At 36.5% G+C, this 21,035-nt stretch overlaps 1 protein-coding gene across 1 annotated transcript; it reads left to right on the top strand.

Moving 5' to 3' along the window:
* The first annotated feature begins 11,223 nt into the window (after positions 1-11,223).
* Positions 11,224-20,757, top strand: LOC122473037 (NKG2-A/NKG2-B type II integral membrane protein-like). Its single transcript, XM_043563153.1, has 6 exons — positions 11,224-11,556; positions 11,884-11,961; positions 12,413-12,466; positions 12,943-13,094; positions 20,215-20,318; positions 20,575-20,757. Exons 1-6 carry the CDS (start codon positions 11,370-11,372, stop codon positions 20,690-20,692), a joined length of 693 nt encoding a protein of 230 aa, XP_043419088.1. The 5' UTR covers positions 11,224-11,369; the 3' UTR covers positions 20,693-20,757.
* Positions 20,758-21,035: the final 278 nt, after the last annotated feature.

Genomic DNA, 21,035 nt, shown 5'->3' with positions numbered 1-21,035 from the left:
AGTTTAGATTCACAACAAAACTAAGAGGAAGTTGCAGAGAACCCTCTATTGCCCCTGTCTGCACACGTGCATGGGGTCTTCCATTATCACCATCATTCACTAGAATGTTTCATTTTTTATCAAGGATGAATCCGTATCAATAGATATATATCACCCAAAGTCCAACGTGTACCTGAGGCTTCATTCTTTGTGGTATAGAACTGTTTCTCAAATTTAATTATATTAATGTAAAAAATATACACTGAGGTATATATTATTTGTTTCGTAAGCTTTTGCTATTTAGTAACATTAATTACATATATATATGTGTGTATATATATATATATATTACAAATCATAATATTATTGTAAAAATTCTCAACAAAGTGAATAATTCCATTTGTATTTCCAAGTAATTAATTTGTCCTAACTCTTAAAGGACCTCAAATGAGGATTGAACCACCCAGGGTGACGAGGTTATCAGTCAGAAATGAGTCAGGAGACAGAAACAAGGGGACACTTGAAGTAAACATTTATCTACTTATAAGAGAAAGCTTACTAAAAGCAAAGGATACTCGTTAAAGAAAATTACAAAGAATATCCTAGAATTAAAGGACAGATCACTGAAGCCAGATCTACTCTCTGAAGATGGGATTCAGATGTCATTGAAGACGATGTGGCTACACACAGCTTCACGGCTGACAAGCTCACTGGATTGGCCTGGGACGGATCAGCTCCACACTCCTCGGGCTGAACTTGGTGAGGAGGAATCTCAGGCTGTGACTGGCAAACAGGAAGAGCTCCCTGTCACAGCGTCAAGAGGAAAGACCAGAAGACAGGAAACTGACAGATTGCCTACAAGAACTTGCTGGAGGACGAAAACACGTGACTTCCTGCAAGACTGCAACTGGCAACCAAGCCATGGCGGCCAAAGGAGAGAAAACACCATGAAGCCAGGAAGAAGAGCCCTTTCTGCTGCCCTGGCTCTCCATTGTCTTTTACTGACAAAAGTCAACTTCATGTGAGATGACAAGAGAGAAAATGGATAGGATCTTCCACTGTTATCTGAGAACAGGGCACTGAGGGTGGATTTGGAGCTGAGAGTACTAAATGAACGACCCCTTGAGGTTATCATAGAACAACCACAGGGTTGCTGTATAAGAACCATTCAGATCGGCCCACTTCCTCCGATGATGGAACCAAAGTGTACTCTCCAAATCTCTCTTGGTACCACACTATCAAAAGTTAAACTCATTTTGAGGTAGAGATTGCTTTCTAGTTGGATAATAACCGGTGTCTTATTTGTTGTTTTCCTTACATGGGTTCAAATGTTTTGGAAAAGATTTATTTTTTTAATGTATTCATGCACACACCTCTGTCAGTCTTTACAACCATGCTAAAAAATACTTTGAGGCAAAAAACTATAATGTTCAATAATAGAGAAAACAAAAAATTAAAATGTACAGAAATCAGTGTCGGTCAAATGTTTAGTTGTTGCCAGAATTCAAGACAAACTTGAGTAATTTGACGATGATTCAGAGATATTTCTACCCTTATTCAATTATTAGAGGGAAAGATTAACCTTGATTATTATTTGCAAACCAAACTTATATTTCACATATATTTATATCTGTGAAGTGAGACATATTCTTTATATTCTCTGTACATAATCCTCATAGTCTTCTAGAAAAATTATATGAATAATCAAAATGAATTGAATATAGTTGTTAATGGGAACTGTAACTAATTACTAAAGTTGTGTTTCATAGTACCCAAGTTTGCAATGACATTGAAAATTACACATTAATTTTTCATTTACCTGTTTGTGGTTTGGCTATGTTCTAACTGCTCAAGGCTGGACTTGACTCCAGACTACTTGTTATAGCTGATCAAGGCTGTACCTTACTCCGGACTGCATACATGTTCAGCTCAGATCCCTGTATAGATTTCATTCTGAGAAGACCCGGCTGCCTGGTCTATGATTTTATAGCAGAGATAACAGCTAGCAGAAATGTGTCTCTTAGTGCCTGATCTCTGAAGTCATGAGGTATCACATTCCCACTCACATTACATTGTGAAAACAAGTGATCACATCCTTACATTATATTGTGAAAACAAGTCACATGGGCCAACTTCTCGTGGTTGTCTGTAGAGTATACTCTTTTCAACGTCGTCAGAGGGAAGAAATGTAGATTCACTGAAAATAATCTAATCTACCATTATAGCCATAGGAATGTTTCTTTTATTATATTGCTTGATTTAGATAAGTTTGTAAAAGAAAATATGGGTAGTTTCTAAAAGATATGTTTGCAAAAGTAAATGATTGGGAAATGGATTAAAAATTTAGTACTTTCTTAACTTCCCAACTGGGTCTTTTTCTTCTGTGCTGAAAATCCTCATAAAGCAGTTTTCTACAGTGACAGACAAAATGCTATAGGTGCTTTCACCACGGTCTTTGATCAACTTACAAATCAGCTATAAGCATAAAGGTGTAAAGTAAGGACATAGGCAGTGAACGCGGTCACTTCATGAAATTTCTAAGTGCACACTTGTAGTCCTGGGGCTCAGTTATGTAAAACTGCTCTGGCTCAGTTTCCTCTGCTAGAAATTACGGAAGAAATAGTATCTTATTCAAAGTTACTTGAAGAGTATTTGAACAGTACCTCTTGGCCCATGAGTGTTCACTAGATCTGAGTTGTTTTGGCTTAAGGGCTTGATGCTTTTGTGCCATCACCTGTGACATGATGACCTTAATTGTAACAACTTATGTAGGAATAAATAAAAATAAACAATATGATGCCTATAGATCCTTGAAATAAAGCCTAAGTACATTAAGTTCTTCCTGTCTGTGATCTCTTTGTACTGTGCTTTTCCCAATATTCAATAAAGGCCATTTTCCAATAAAACTGATGCTCTGTCTTCTTCCTTCCACCCAGTGAAATAGCAGGACATCAGAAATGTAATCTGACAGCCATTTTGACCATATACAGCAAAGAAATATACATCAAAAAATGTGAGAAATTCAATACACATCATGTATGGACAGTAGAGTAATTTCTTCCATATATGTGTTTCATAGTTTGAAATCAAGTCACAATTACTGTTCTTCCCCTTATCGGCCAAGAACCCTAGTCTCCTCACAAAGTCAGTTATTTGGACATCTGTAAAGACTGTCTCTTTTGTATTTGAAGAATTTGAAGGGGATTTTCAAGCTGTGACACGATAGCCTGTTTTATTATTAGATTTGGGTATCCTACAGGGTCCAAGGTGAAGAAGGGATTGAAATGTCCTTTCCCTTCCAATGCTGGAGTATCCCATCCACACATATGCATCTATTACTATAAAAAATGGAGAAAAATAAGAGATGCTGCTAAATACATTCCGATGTAGAGCACCTCCCAGTTTTCTCCCAAAGCATTTTTTACATTTCTACATACATGCATAAAACAGTGCATAAATTATTACCTATACCCATAAGAAGCCATGGAAATTATTTATGAGCTTGGGTTAGGGGATCCACCAACACCACTGGAGATATATAAATATGGAACATTATTAGGGAGATGATTATTAAGAATAAATTGAGAATAGAAAGAATCACACAGAGGTCAGGGATATCAAGATCAAATTGGTAATTTTCTCTGTGTCTACCTTGTGAGATTATGCATAGGTATTGTACATATTGGGCGCATTACTTTGGCTCCCATAATGCAGAAAGGACTGAGCTGTGTATCCAGATTCTCTTGTCTCAAATTTACTAATATTAAAATTTTGTGTGGTAATTAATGGGTGTAAAGTTGGAGATAAATCTCTAGGGGCACCTGGTTGGCTGAGTCGGTTTAGTGTCTGACTCCTGATTTTGGCTCAGTTCATTATCTCCTGGTTCATGACACTGAGCCTCACATCACATCAGGCTCTGCACTGACAGCATGGAGCCTGCTTGGGATTCTGTCTCTCCTTCTCTCTGCCTCTCCCTCTGTTCTCTCTCTCCCTCTCTCGCCCACAAAATCAATGAAGTTATTTTAAAAAGAGTCCTTGAAAACTAATTCACCTTGCCATCATATTCCAAAGATATTTTCATATCTAGTTCATCCGTTGTACCTAGGTCACCTGGTTTGCCTTATTAGAAATAGTTAGATATTTGATATCATAAAAAGTTAACTCTAAGTACCCATATTATTTTGAGTCATTTTTCGTGTGGTGTTTTTTATACTGCTAGGCATAGATTTCATTAAAGTTAAACACCAAAAATGGGAACCCATGTGTCTACGTGTAACAAAGGACAATATAAATTGTTTAATTTAAAAGTTAAATGTGTATAAGTACAGGAATAATAGATGTAAGTACCTCCAACTCCAGAACACATTAGTGAATTTTACATGATTTGGCATCATTGATGAATGCTTTGGATTAATCCTCCCTATATATAGAAAGAAGCAATCAAACAAAACAAGGAGATAGAGAAATTCGTTCCAAATGAAAAAAAAAAAAAGATAAAATCTCAGAAGAAGATGGACATAACACAGAGATAAGCCATCTACCTGATAACCAGTTCAAAGTAATGATCATCCACATGCTCACCCAACCCAAGAGAAGGGTAGATGAACCCAGTGAGAACTTCAACAAAGAAATGGAAAATTTAACCAAAGAAACAATCAGACCCGAAGAGTACAATGATGGAAATTAAAGACTACATTAGAATGAATCAATAACAGATTGGGTGATGCAGAAGGATCATCTACCTGGAAGACAAGGTAGTAGAAATCATGCAAGCAGAACAACAGCAAGAAAACATTAGTTTTATTTTATTTTATTGTTATTTATTTCTATCTTGGGGAGAGAGAGAGAGCATTTGAAAAGGGAGAGGGACAGGAGAGATTGAGAAAGAGGGTCTGAAGCTGGTTCCACACTCAGTGCAGAGCTGGACGTGGGGCTCCTACCCTTGATCCTGGGATCATGACCTGAGCTGAAATCACGAGTTAGAGTCTCACCTGACTGAACTACTCAGGCGTCCTAATTCTACAAAATTTTTCAAGGGAGCTGACACCTCTGCATCTTAAATTAGTCTCAAAACTGAAGACAATGGAAAGTTTCCAAATTCATTCTATATGGACAGCGTGACCCCGAAACCAAAACCAAACAAGGAAATGAAATACACCCAGACACACACACACACCCCACAGTATACACCAATATCCCTGATCACATGCAACAATCCTCACTCAAGTATTAGCAAACTGAATTCCACAATACAAGAAAAGGTTCAAACAACATGATTGCATGGGTTTATTCCACTTATGCAAGGATGCTTCAAGACCTGCAAATCCATCAACCCGTCACACCACATTAACTGACTGAAACATCAAAATCATGTGGTCGTCTCAGGAGATGCAGAGAAAGCACTTGACAGAATTAAAAATCCATTTAGAGGGGCGCCTGAGTGGCGCAGTCGGTTGAGCATCCGACTTCAGCCAGGTCATGATCTCGCGGTCCGTGAGTTCGAGCCCCGCGTCGGGCTCTGCGCTGATGGCTCAGAGCCTGGAGCCTGTTTCCGATTCTGTGTCTCCCTCTCTCTCTGCTCCTCCCCCGTTCATGCTCTGTCTCTCTCTGTCCCAAAAATAAATAAACGTTGAAAAAAAAATTAAAAAAAAATCCATTTAGAGTAAAAACTTCCCAGAGTGTGTAGAGAAGGAATTTCCCTCCATATAATAAAGTTCATATATTGCAAGCCCACAACTAACGTCATTCACAACAAGGAAAAGCCAAAAGCTTTTCCTTTCAGATCAGGATCAAGATCAGGAAGTCCACACTTACACTTTATTCAACACAGTACTGGAGGTCCTGGACACAGAGATCTGAAAAGAAAAATCAATCAAAGGCATCCATGCTGATAAAGAAAATGCAAAACAGTCACTATTGGCAGATGACTTAATTTTCTAGAAAAAAAAATGAGACACTACACCAAAGTAACCTATTAGAATTAATAGGTGAAATCAGTCAAGTTGCAGGAAACAAAATTAATATATGGAAATCTTTTGGACTTTATACAGCAGTAATAATCTGTGATAAAGAGAAATCACAACAATCCCATTTGTAATTGCAATTATAAAAATCAATTATTAAAGAATATTTTAACCAAGGAGGTGAAATTCTTACACACTGAAAATTTAAGCTAACGTTAGAAGAAATATGAGGATGACCAAATAAATAAATAGGAAGATATATACTGTGCTTATGGAATGGAAGATATAATATTGTGAAAGTATCCCAATTATGCAAAATGACCTATAGATTCAATGTAATCCTTAAGAAATACCAATAGCATTTTCACAGAACTAGAATAAATTACCTGAAAATTTGTATGGAACCACAAGAAACTCTGAATACCCAAAGCAATCATTAGAAAGAGGAACAAAACTGGAAGAAACATGCTCTTACATTTCAAAGTCTACTACAAAGCTTTAGCAATCCAAGCAGTATAGAACAAGAGACACATAGATCAAAGGAATGGAGTAAAAAGCACAGAAATAAATGTTGTCTATGTGATTAATTAAATGTGACAAGAAGGCAAGAAGGGACACACGGGAAAAGAGAGTCTTCAGTAAATGGTGTTTATAAAACTGGAAAACTATGTGTTAAAGAATCAAACTGGACTACTTGTTTATACCAAACCCAAAAGAAACCTAAAATGAATTAAAGCGGTAGGGGTAAGGCCAACAACAATAACACCTAAAGAAAGCATAGTCAATAAACTCATGGAGATCGTTCTCATCATTATCCTTTTGGATCTGTTTTCATAGAGAATGCAGCAAAATGAAAAATAAACAATATGACAAACCACAAGGCATTTCCCCAGCCAAGGAAACGGTCAACAAAAGAAACAGGCTACCTACTGAATGGGAGATGATATTTGCAAATGATATATCTGACAAGGGGTTAATATCCAAAATATACGAAGAATTCCTCCATCTTAACACAAAAGGAATGCAAACACGTGATTAAAAAATGGAGCAAGGACCTGAATAGGTATTTTCTGAAAGAAACTATGCCGATCGCTAACAGATATGTGAAAAGATGCTCAGTATCACTAATGATCAGGAAAACATAAATCAAAACCACAATGAGATATCACCTCCCACATGTCTGAATCCAAAAAACATGAAATAACAAATACTGGTGTGCATGTGGAGAAAAGGAAATCTTATGCACTGTTGGTGACAATTTAAATTGGTGTCATCACAATGGGCAACAGGATGGAGGTTTCTCCAAACATTTTTCTCATTTTTGACACAGTTGATGGATCTAGAGGGTTTTATGCTAAATGAAATGAGTCAGACAGAGAAACCAAATACCATATGTTTACCTTATGATGTCAAAACAAAAACAAACCAACAAGTGAACAAAACAATAGACTCACATGCAGAGAGACCAACTTTGTGATTTCTGTAGGGGAGTGGGGACGAGGGATGGCTGAAACGAAAGAAAGTAGGTGGAACAAATTTTCCGTTATAAAATAAATAATTCACAGGGTTGTAAATTACAGCATGGAGAATAGAGTCCATACCATTGTATTAATTTTGTATGGTGATGGGTGATCACGATGATTTATCATGGTGATCATAGCATAACGTGTATAAATGATGACTCATTATGTCTACACCTGAACTTAATGTCATATCACATGTCAACTATACATCTGGGAAAATAAATACATGAAAATGAAAATAGTATTGTCAACCCATTTTGCCAAACACAAAACGAAACAGAACTACAGACCAAAGGAAACATGCACGTGAATAGGCCCAAAATTATTACCAATTCAAATCCAACAATGAAAACAAAGGAAAAGAATTCCAGTGATGCACAGTAGGTGATTTAGATATAAAGTTTTATTGCTTGGATGTTCATGTTATTTAATTGTCTTTTAAAAGTAGTTTCTCTGCCCTACACCAATATTTTGAGTTAAGTGAAATTATTAAACACTCATTGATTTTCCCCTACAGAGTTAGACTTAGGCTTTTGGTTTGTTTGTTTGTTTGTTTGTTGATCACAAATATTCCTATTTAAATACAGACACCTAGTTACCATTGGAGAATGAATAAGTAAATAGCATGAATAATTATTTAACATTCAAATCTCTGGAATGGTGCTATTGCTCAATATTATTCAATGTTTTATCCTTCCCACAGGCATTTATTTTTTCCAGCAGAAACTTTAATAACCTATTTACAAATAATACAAATGGAATGTAGGTATGTTAAAAATGAAGGTAGAATTTGAGAAGATCCATTCAGAAATTGAAGTCTTTATGGCAGTCGCAAAATAATTGAAAACGTAGTCATTTTTCACTCTTAGTGTCAGATATAATTAAACACCCGTCTACGGGTTGCTGATTGTAGAATATTTTCAGGAAATAGAAATGACATAACAAGGGCATAAGAAAAAGAAACACATAATATCTAGATGTAGCAAATTTGCCTAAAAGTAAAACATAAACTTCTAAGATATTTTACACAAGGCCTAAGTCCTCAGTGTTTGTCATTCAGATGGAAGTAAGTGAACAGCCTGGGTGGTTAAGTCTCTGACCCCAGCATCTCATGGAACATAAAATTTGTCAGAGACATTTGCTGAAGGACAAACGAAATGCCACACTGCAAGCTCAAAGCCTCTACATTCTGGAGGTGTGTGAGGAGATAAATGTCTTCAAAATAGCCCAAGAGCAAGAATTTCCTGTTCAAATTTGAAGTGACACATTGATGAGAAATCTACTTTTTCCACTATTGCTTCACTCTCAGCGCTCACAGGGCCGGCAGGCTGTGAAGACCACAGATACTGTCTGGTTACGAGAGGAACCTGGTTCCCTCTGGACGATGCACGACTGTCTGGCCAACAGAAGGTATGTGTCACCACAGTCCTGCCTTTCTAGTAGTCACCCCAGTGAGTGGGAGATTATAAATGCTGGTGGGGTGCATCTGAGGCACAGCTAATATACAATGAAATCAGAGAGAACATTGGTATCTGCATTCCAACAATTCAGGGTAACAAACAAGAATGAGTATGAGATACATTAGAGATCTTACAATATTCAAATTCTTGCCTGTGGAGAAGTCATTAAGAACATATGCATATACTTATGGGTTTGCAAATCAATATATATGTATTTTTTATTTTTTTTTCAACGTTTATTTATTTTTGGGACAGAGAGAGACAGAGCATGAACGGGGGAGGGGCAGAGAGAGAGGGAGACACAGAATTGGAAACAGGCTCCAGGCTCTGAGCCATCAGCCCAGAGCCGGACGCGGGGCTCCAACCCACAGACCGCGAGATCCTGACCTGGCTGAAGTCGGACGCTTAAACGACTGCGCCACCCAGGCGCCCCAACAAATCAATATAATTTAAGGTGAGATCACAGAAGCATCAGGACAAAGAACACATGATTTGGATTTGTCATCAGTTGTCATCAAGAATATATTATATATATTCGACATTGGTCCAGTCTTTAAAAATAAATCCCAAAAATGAGTCCATTATAGCATAAAAGTCAAATGGAATTCCTCATATATTCATTTCAATAAATGAAAGCAGTTTGATTCTTCATAAAATTCAAAATGAGGTACCTTGAGTAAAAATGTTAATTTAAACTTAACTATATACAATCCAAAGACTTTTATAAAATTGAACAAAACTTGGCCAAGAAAGATATTCAATACTGAAAGACGCTCTTGTATAATGAATTCTTACATGGTGTAAATGCTATGAATCAGTAATGATAAATGGTTACTGTGTTAAAAATAATTAAAATTGGGGCACTTGGGTGGCTCAGTCAGTTGGGCGTCCAAATTCGGCGGGGATCATGATCTCAAGGTCTATGAGTTCGAGCCCTACCTCAGACTCCGTGCTACAGCACGGAGCCTGGAGCCTGCTTCAGATTGTGTGTCTTACTCTCTCTAAACCCCCCCCCCTCACAGTCTGTCTTACTCTCTGTCTCTCTCTCTCAAAAGGAAACAACAAAATTGTTTTAATAAAAATTATTAAAATCACTAACACATTATTGAGAACTTAGACCACTCAGATTGAGTTTAAGTGCTTTATATGCGTTGTAGTGGACGTCTTTTAATTCGTATTTTAGATTACTAAAGTAGATAGCTAGACATGAAATAAATCTTTTTAATTTTTATTTTTTTTTTAATTTTTCATGTTTATTTATTTTGGAGAGACAGAGAGGGACACAGAATGAGCAGGAGAGGGACAGAGAGAGGGAGACACAGATCTCAAGCATGCTCCAGACTATGAGCTGTCAGCACAGAGCCCCGCGTGGGGTTCGAACTCACGAACCATGAGATCATGACCTGAGCGAAAGTTGGTAGCTCAACCAAACGCTCAGTTGCCTGAGCCACCCAGGTGCCCCTCGAAATAATTTTTGAAGTTGATACTTTGTACTTGGAGAGACAGGAGTAATTCCAGAGTTCACTGACTGCACAGTTCTGAGGTCTGAAATTACATTTATGTGAGTTTTAGTACAACTAAACAACTGGAGTTACCCTAACTGCCTTTGAAATCGTAGATCTTTCTAGACATTTGTAACAACTTGTTCTTCCATAAATGATCTGTCCTTTTATTTATCATTTTATGCTTTCATATCTTTGCCGTTAAGTCAATTGTCACTTTCTGATGGTAAGTCCTCTTTTAAAAAATGCTTTGTTTCCTTTTGTTTTCACTATTGTTCCTGCTTTGGGCAATTTTAGTGTGTCTTGTAACATTTTGCAACATATGAAATATTTCTTCTAAAATTTAACAATTCTCAGAACTCCCCAGATGTTCAAAATAAAATATCACTTTGATAGCACTGCATTACTTTTTAGAAACACAGTTTCAAACCACAAATAAAAGTCGTTTGCAACAGGGAATTCCTATATGTACTAAAAACAGTATTCTCCAATCTTAGAGCACCTAATTTTCAACCAGTAATGGGCTTTAACGTTGTCAAAATTGATACAACACTTTTTTGTAATACAGCACTTTAATTAATCTGGTTATTCTAATAGTGTTGAAATATGTCTGTGGAATCTGACCTTACATTAATGAGGACACTAGTATTCATGAATTCCTTTCTTCTTCACTAATTTAGTGCTTTACATGTTTTGCAACCAATACTATTCTGCTATTATTGTAAAAATCCACTTATTCTATCATGAAACACTTATTTCAATCTCTACACAAGTTAGTACCAGACTTTCTATTGTTCAACTGCAAATGAGGAGTCTCCCTCACCCTGCACCCCACCCAGTGTCACTGTACCAGCAATGTCATCAGCACATGACACACACTCTTGATCAAGACCTTCAGGGCAGTTTTATCCACATTGTAGCTGACACTACTCAGCTGCAGACATGAGCAACCAAGGCGTGACTTATGCGGAACTCCATCATGCTAAGGGCTCAAAAAGACAGCAAGTGCAACCTAAGGGCACAAAAAGTTCCATTTCAGTAACTGAGGAGGAGATAGCCTATGCAGAATTGAATCTTCAAAATGCTTCTCGGGACCTTCAAGGGAATGGCAAGAACTCTCCCTGCAAAGGTAAAAAACATGTAATGCAGACAAGTATTTCTGTTTAGGATTTGAAGTTGGGGTGTAGGGGTGTAGGGAAAGAGTAGGAAGTGATCTCACATAGTTTTCATTTGTGAGGACCAGAGCTGGAGGTTGGAATATGGTATTGTAATTGAACGCATTGGTATATTCTGAGAGAAGATTCCAATGATAGTGATGGGTTTGAGGTGCAGGTTATTGTATGTGATTCCCTGTGCATTGTGGGTTCTCTTGTTTGTAAATCTCCTAAATGATTGTTTGTGGGCATCCTTTCTCAGTGTTTGCCTTTCTCTTCCTACTACTCACGTTCATGTCCAGAGAAGCTCATTGCCGGTATCTTGGGAATTCTCTGCCTCGTCTTGATGTCCACTGTGGTAACAATAGCTGTTATTCCCTGTAAGTACGTGTTTGAATGACTAGAAGGGAATTTTTCAATTTATTGATCATTAGTTCCTCGACATAGTGTGTAACACTTTGTATTTATTATCTCATTTTAAAGCGTGTATGTTCTAAGTGTGGAATTATTATTTAAAGGTTATCGAAAGTAGAAATAACAGAATAAAATTAGGGAGAATTAAACACATATTTGGATTTAATAACTCAAAGGCAAGTCATACAAGAGACTTTATGGTGAAATACACATTAATTCTTGAGATTGCTTAAAGGAAATATTGTAAGAGATGGTGAGGTTTGGTTCTTTAAGCTTTTGAAATGTTTCCCCCCTCATGTTCATTAATTTATTCAATTTTTCTGGTAAAATAGCACACCCAATTTTAAACTAGGAAACTCAAATTATTGATTTATTTCATTGAATATTATGTTTTTGAAAATTGCTTTAATGTTCTAGGTACTGAAGGACCAGAGCAGAACAAAACGTCCCTGGAAACAAGGGTCCGGAAAGGTACAACATCCCTTGCAAAATTCTGTTATTAGTTTCGTGTCTCTTTGAGCTCTGTCTTCAAGAAGGCAAAGATGATAACAGATTCTTTGGGAAAAAGTGAATTCAGAAATCGCTTAATGAACTTTCAGCAATGATGGAGAAATACTCATTCAAAATCTCCGTACCTGTTGTTAACAATTGCCTCACATTTCCTCCTTCTACAACGAGATAAAAGGTAAATCATTCCATAAAGATGGTTGTGTTCAGTGATTCTCAGGATATGTAGAGTTGGACATTTTTGTGGCTGCTTATATGGGCACATAAATTAGGGGAAGAAAGCCTGACTCTTTTCTGAGTGTGTGTGTGTTTTGTATAATTTTACCAGCTTGAGGGTCTACGAATGTTATGTACACATATGTGTATCCATATACACTATGTAAAGTTTCATTTTGTAATATTCAAAGCTTTTTGGATAATATCTCATAATCTGTCTCCAGCGTGTCTCTGTTGTCATTGTCTGAAAGAGTGGTTTACGTATTCCAACAATTGCTATCACATTAGCACTGAGGGAAAATCGTGGAATGAGAGTTTGACGACCTGTGCTTCTAACAACTCCAACCTGCTCTACTATGATGATGAAGAGGACAAGGTAAGTTTTCAGATGTTTCCAGATTCTATTAAAAGCTTGTCATTAAATGGGGCTCCTGAGTGGCTCAGTGGATTAAGCCTCCGACTTCGGCTCAGGTCATGATCTCAAGTTTCGGGAGTTTGAGCCCCACAGCGGGCTCTGTGCTGACAGCCCAGAGCCTGGAGTCTGCTTCAGATTCTGTGTCTCCCTCTCTCTCTAATTCTCCCCTGCTCATGTTCTCTCTCTGCGTCTCAAAAATAAATAAATGTTAAAAAATAAAAAGAAATATCTTGCAATTAATATTATGCTTGTAGAATTCATCCATAGTTTTATATGTATTTGTAGTTTATTTTTTAAAGTCTTTAATATTCCATGGTTTGACTCTATGACACATTATTTATATTTTTATACCTTGAATGTACATTTGATAATTTCCAGGTCTTGCTTTTCATAGGATCCTGCGCTTCTAGAAATGCTCTTTTGTCTGAAATTAACTTTACTATTGAATTTTACAACGCATCAAGGAAACTAGGCATATGATTGTGCACATTGATTACAATGTAGTTAGATTCACACAATTCTAAATTACATCATGAGACTGAAGCTTTGAGCCTTTATCAGGCCTGCCCATTTTCTTTTTATGAAATATCTCTGCTTATTTTGGGGCTGCGTACCAATGGAATCATTCAGGGTGCACTTTTATGTGTGTCTCCCTTCTCTCCCAGGTGCTACTTGTAATCCATCTATATTAACACACTTGTCTATAGTTTGTGAACTTTCACTGCTCTCATATGAATATGAGATTTTAAAAACCATTCTCAGAAATTTAGTTCCTTTTTCATATGTGGGTATTATGAATAATTATGTTAGGAAAAGTCTTTACTATGTCTTTTCCACATATCATATTTATAATCATTTATTACACATAGTGACATATTATATATTTATGTAACATAAATGTATGGTTTTCATAATGAAATAATGTATAACATAATTGTATTCATGTATAATTATGCTACATTTCTCTGTAGGCATTATATGCAATTGCATAGTCATAGATATGTGTATATTTCAATATAAAAATTTATGCCTACATTTTTTTTTATTTTATTGTGTAAAATACATTGTACCAAATAGGCCTTTGATCTAAAAGTCCTGTGATCAGTAGTCTCAGAAAAATTAATTAATATGTTCTGATGGTTATTCACAGTACCATTTTCCTGGGCTGTAAATCTCAAGGCTCTTCTCTTTTGTGAGAATGAGAAGTGCTGGGTTGTGTCTCTTGCCCATTTCTCCAGGACGGTGTCTTCTTTTCACTTCTCAGAAGTCTTTGTCATATTTTAGACATGAGCTCTTTTTTGAGCTTTTAAGATGCAAATACCTGCATCTGCATTTTCACTCTCCTATTGGAGTCTTTTAATGATCAGAATTGTAATGTTACCAGGGTCCTACTTAGCGTTTTGTACATTACAATGAGTATTATTGGACCTATTTCAGAAGTTAGCCAAAGTTCATGAATAGAATTTCCTGTATTATTTTCCTGTATTTACCTTTTTTTATGTCTTTATATTTTAACTTTCCATTATGATTTATGATCCAGTTAGAATTTATTTTTTGTGATGCTTTATGTCTGAGGCTGCGAGATAAGAGTGAAAGTTGCATATTTCTATATCATTACCTCATTGACGGAGCATCATTTATAGCAAAGTAGGTCTTTTCTTCATCAGTAACTTTACATACATAAAGTTATATATATATATATATATATGTACAGATGTGCTCTAATCTCCTTGATATAAGTAATATAGATATTATATATCTTTATATAGATGATCGTATATTCATAGATCACAGTCTACACAGTCTATCACAACCCACAGCAGTTCGAGTAAAATGTAGAGACTTACTAGCTTTTATGGTCCATTACTGTGTCCCATTTACACTATAAGTGTCCTAAATCATGCATGTTATAACTTTGCTTCCACTGATACTTTTGCTTCAAATATCAATTTCGAAAACACAGGAGGTGAAGGAAAGTCCATTATACCTGGTAAGAATTTTATTCTTATGTTTGTCCTCTCTTTCTTCCCTATGATCCAAAATGCCTTCTTTTACCATGTATTCTCCATAGCAATTCTTTCATTGGGTTCAGGGCTAGTTTAATGTTAGAGAAGCAGCTCACAGCCCGAGGAACAAGACTGTTCCTGTCAAGTTCATTTCTCAAAAAACAGTACACTCTGTATATCAGTATCAGGCGTAGGTTTGAACTGTATTTTTGAGTGTCTGTGCTTCATCTCAATTTATTTTCTGTACCTCTCCATTCACAAGGCTTGTCTTGAGGTATCAGAAAAGCCTAAGGGAGGTTATTTTTTGTGTTTTGTGTTTTGGGGGTGGTGGTGAATTTTTGGAACAGGGATGCTCAGCAATTTTTCCGTGTAAATTAATGCTATTTGCTTCCTCAATTTACACTATTTCAGCTTAGGAAAGTTTTCAGAGAGAGGGGAAATCTGTACTTCTGACAGTGCTGTACTGAAGCCAGCTTGCACTGGTTTCTGAACACAAACTATGCATCTCTTTACCTTCTCTGCTTTCATGCTTTCACATTGGAAACCTGAAGGGAAGCATTCGTGGAGACTTTGTACCACACACATTAACAAATGCTAAAAATATAAGGTTTGTAGTATAGATCCCACCATACAGTGTTATAATTATGGCTGCAAATATCTTATATTTTCAAGAAATTCAGAGAGGAAAATTCATACGCAGATCTAAACATTTACCAACCTATTTATCATTTCTGGTGATCTCTAATCATTCTTGCAGATATGTGTTACCATCTAGTGTCATTTTACTTGTAGCTTGAAGAACATTGTTGAAAGGCAGGTGTAGTAAGAAAAAATTCTGTTCATTTTTGTGTCTGATGTGGGGTCTTTATGCATCTTGTTTTTTGAAAAACTATTTTCTGAATGTATAATTCCTGTTTGACAGGTATTTTTGCTTTGTTTTGGTTGTTTGTTTATTTGGTGTGTGTGTGTGTGTGTGTGTGTGTGTGTGTGTGTGTGCGCACGTGCGCACACAGGTAGTGGGTTTCTTTCTTTCATTTCCCCACTATTTTTCTGGTGAGAACTCATCTTTTAATCATATTGCTATTTAGCTAAAGATACTGAGTTGTTTTTCTCCTGCCCTTGTCAAGATCACCTCTTTTTGTGGGTTTGACTTTGATTTTATTTTTTAAGCTGTTGCAGAAAATACCATGACCCCATAACATAGAATTTAACACATTACCCATGTTAAAAAAATAGCCTAGTGTCTTAGAGCAGTTTTAGGTTCATAGCAAAACTCAGACATAGCACCGGTATATGCTGTATTCCCCTCCTGTCTATGTATCAACGCAGGAGCAGTTCATGGACTCTCTCATTTTCAAAGCCCTCAGTGGGGTGGCTCATTTGCCACAACTGATAAACCTGTAGTGACAAATCATTATCAGCCAAAGACCATAGTTTACTTCAAAGCTTACTCTTGAGGTTGGGCACTTTATGTGTTTGGAAAAGTATATAGTGACATGTATCAAACATTATGGAGTTCTATAGAATAGTTTCCCGGCCTTCAAAATCCTCTGTGCTCCCCCTATCCATCCTTCCTTCCCCCTAAACCCTGTCAACCACTGATCAATTTACTGTCTCCAGAATTTTGTTTTTTCCAGAGGGTCATATAGCGGGAATCCTATACTCTCGCACATCTTACATTGCGTTTCACTAGATCATCCATCGTAACCAGTTGAAGCACCTAGTTTAAGTTAGGAGGGCTAACTATCACATTGTTGCAAAGTATATCTAGAGCTCTCCCCTTGTAAAACTGGAACTCAACTCACTGCACAATAATTCTCCTTCAACACTTTCCCCTCAACCTGAGCAACCACTATTCTACTTGTTGATTCTATCACTTTTACTACTTTGGATACTTTCTATAAGTGGAATCAAACAGGTTTTTATTTTTTTTTTTTCATCTGTATTACTGGCTTATTTCACTTAGCATAATGTCCCAGAATTTCATGCATATTGTGGCAGGTGATAAGATTTCCTTCCATTTACAACTGAACAATATTACAGTGTTATGTGTATACCACGCTTTCTTTCTCCATTCATCCATCAGTGGACATTTGGGTGGCTTTTGCCCCGTGGCTCCAATGAATAATGGTGCAGTGAGCATGGGTGTATATATATCTTTGAGATCTTGCATTCAATACTTTTAGATAATTTCTTACATGTGGGATTACTGATTCATGTGGTAATTGTATTTTCAATTTCTTGAAGAAGCTCCATTCCCTTCTTAATAATGGTGATTGATTTACATTCCCAACAACAGTGTGTAGTCTCCTCCTGGTCGACCTCCTCACTGACCCTTTTTAAAAAAATATTATTTATTTGTTTTGAGAGAGAGAGAAAGAGAGAGAGCAAGCAGAGGAGGTGGAGAGGGAGGGAAAGGGAGAGCATCTGAATCTGGCTCTGCATTGTCAACACAGAGCCTGATGCGGGCTCAAACCCACAAATATGCGAACATGACCTGAGTCAACACCAAGAGTTGGAAACTTAACCAACTAAGCCACCCAGGCACCTGAGCTTTTTTTTTTTTATACCATCCATCCTAATGAGTATGAGATGATAACTCATCATGATTTTGATTTGCATTTCTCTGATCATTAGCATCTTTCCATATGATTTTTCACAATTTATATTGTCTTTGGAAATATGCCTTTTTAATTTCTTTGCCCTATTTTTTAACTGTGTTTTGGTGTTTGTTGTTGTTGGTACTAACTTGTAGATTAATTTTATATTTTAGATGTGATTCCCTGTTTGATGTATGATTTGCAAGTGTTTTTTCCACTCTGTCTTTTCATCGTTGATCATGCCCTTTGTTGCACAGAAATGTTTAGGTTGATATCACACATTTGTCTACAATGGACTTTTCCTTTATGGTCTGCTTTTGGTGGCAGAGCCAAGAAATCATTGCCAAATACAGTGTTGTTTATTTTCCCCCCAATTTTTCTTTGAGGAAATTCTACACCTTACATTTATGTCTTTAGTCCACTTTGAGTTATTTTAGTATATGGTATAAATGGAAACATCCAACTTCATTCTTCTGCATGTGGGAGGGAAGTCAGTTTCCCAACACCCTTTGTGAAAGATGCTGTCTTTCCCTACTGAATGGTCCTGGCACCTTTATCAAAGCTGGTTAGACCAATTATACCTCGGTTTGTGTCTGGATATTTTTAAGGTATTGTTTCCATGGGGGATTTAGACTCTGTGTCTTTCTGTTCCTTCAACTTGCTGCTTGTATCCCATTCCATTCGGAAGTAGTGTGCAGGGCAGGGATATGGATCCTGTCCTAGATAATGTGGCGTAAGGCTGATGGAGGTGGAAGATATGTCACACATTCCTGATTTTCACACGGACTTAAGTCACTTCACAATCCACTCTGTTCCCTCAAGAATATTTCTTTGTCTGTATTTGCCAGTGTTCTTTGGTCATTTCATTATGATGTCATGAGACATGGATTTGTAAGTGCTCATTCTGTTAGCAGTTTGGTAAATCTCTGGTGTGTATAAATATCTTAAATGATATTAGTAAGCTGTTCCTTCGTTGTGCCTTAAGATTGTTGTCCTGTTTTTTTTTTCTGCCTCTGTTGTTCTTCTCATATTCTACTTAGAAATAAGCTGGCTTTCCTGATACTCTTTTGAAAGTCTCTGAATTCTGTAAATTGTTTTCTTTCTTCTCTCTCATCCTAAGTTATAAATAAATTTGTTACTCCTTCAAATTCATCAGTTTTTTCCTACTTGAGTGGATTTTCCATTTCCGGTATGGATTTATGCACTGAGATTCTCTGTGGTTTCTTCATATAGTTTTATTTCTCTATTGATATTTCCTACCTGCTAAATTGCTGCCATCACATGTGCATGCAATTGTTTCAACTAAGTTTCTTTATAGTTTTCATATATTTATAAATATGACTTCTAAATACTTTTGTTCTAATATGTGCAACAACTTATCCCAGCAGACGTTTCTATTGATCTATGCTTTCCTTTCGTTGGAAGACATTTTTAAATTTCTCTTCATATTTTTTACTTTTTAGGTAGACAGTTTTTAAAAATAGAATTCAGAAACATGCATTGTATGACATTTTTCCTAGATTTACTATTTTTTTTGGCCAAACATTTATGGCAGAATCTTCTCCACTAAATCTGTCTGCTGATAGTTTTGTTCAATTGTTTCCAAATTCTCATTGCTTATTTTTATGACCTTGTAACTTTTACCTTTGATGTTACTATTTTTTTTAGAAAGAATATGTCAAATATTGCAAGTCAGTATGGACTCCATTTCTGCAGTGTGACATCTGTGCCTGTGTCTGTGATTGTGAGAGGGACTGTTCATAATGTTGCTAAGAGTTCTCAGGTCTCCTGTATTCTCACTTTCTCCTGGGTTCCTCTTGGTCTCCTCTCCATGTGTGTATATTTTTTCCATAAGCTAAGAGTGTTAGAAACTAATGGTCAACTCTTCCGTTATATTCTCACATCCAGTATCTTTCCATTATATTTGTGGGGGTCACAGTGCTTGACACCAACACCGCAAGCTCTGACCAGATCAGGTATAGGTTTTCTTCATCATTACTGAGCGAAATCAGCACTTGGAGCTGAAACATCAATGGGTACCCGTCCCCATCCCCAGTGCTGATCACCTCTCTCCCTGTGGCACCAGCACCATTGCTCTTCACAGCTTCTCCCAAATGTAAAAGCTACAATCTTCTGGATCACTGAGCCAGTGGTGGGCAGGTGGGGAGGCTCAGGAACATCCTAGCCGAGAAGATTATAAATGTGTTTCTGACTTGAATTTCCACGGTACATATTTCATAAGTTATTAAGCTTTGATCCATCATCTAAACTCTGAAATTGTTTTTGTGGTCAGTTTGTCCTTTTCACTTAGTCCTACTAAGATAATTTTATACTTACGTGTCCAGTGTGTAACATTATATTATAATTGGAAAGTTTCTATAAATTTAGAAGGAAAGAACTTTTATTTGTTACTACAGAATTCAAAAGAGTGTAAGAGCTTGTATTTGACTTCCAACAAAATTTATTTTCTCATAGTTTTTGTTGAATTTACTCTCTGCTACTACATGGATTAGAGGCTCCCAGAGAAGAAATCATAGTTCATCTGTGCAGCCAAAGGCCATAACATTTTCTTCTAACATGTAAGTCTTCTGACAACTTTTTATTTTATGCTTCAAAAGAATTGTTCTTAGAAACAAAAAGAGCAATGTGTGAACAATCGGATAAACACAGTAGTTGAAGGTTTTCCAGAGAAAAATGGTATGGGAAATCTTGAGATTGAGATATATAAGTATGAGTCAAACTGGATGGTTTATTCATCAAAATACTATGGTACATAGTAAGAGATGTAAGTAATCTTACGGTAAGATTAATGAGGTATAATTCCCTGTATTTCAGGTTGTCAGCATCTTCAGAGAGTGACAAGAAGTGTCCATATTTCAATTTTCAAGTAAAACCGTTTTATGCACCCTGCTCAGTAATAAGACCATATGTTTGTAAGCACAAGGCATTCTAGTTATTTCACTTTGGTATAATGTTATTTCACCATTTATAAAGAATACATCTCTCATTATTTCAAAAGCCATATGATTATTTATTCTGCATATTTTTAAGAAAATGTTTTTAGTGTAATTTTAGGTTCCCAACAAAATTAAGAAGAAGCTCCTGAGATTTCCTGTATTGTCCCTGTCTGCACATGTGCATGGCCTCTCCCATTATCAACATCACTCACTAGAGTGTTTCATTTCTTACCAAGGATGAATCTGCATCAATGCATATATATCTCCCAAAGTCCAAAGAGTACTTGAAGCTTCATCTTGGTCTAATGGAAATGTTCTCAAATTTAATTATATTAGTGT

The sequence above is a fragment of the Prionailurus bengalensis genome, chromosome B4 (genome assembly GCF_016509475.1).
Source record: "Prionailurus bengalensis isolate Pbe53 chromosome B4, Fcat_Pben_1.1_paternal_pri, whole genome shotgun sequence".
NCBI classification, from domain to species: Eukaryota; Metazoa; Chordata; class Mammalia; order Carnivora; family Felidae; genus Prionailurus; species Prionailurus bengalensis.
This window is presented reverse-complemented; position numbering and strand designations above follow the sequence as displayed.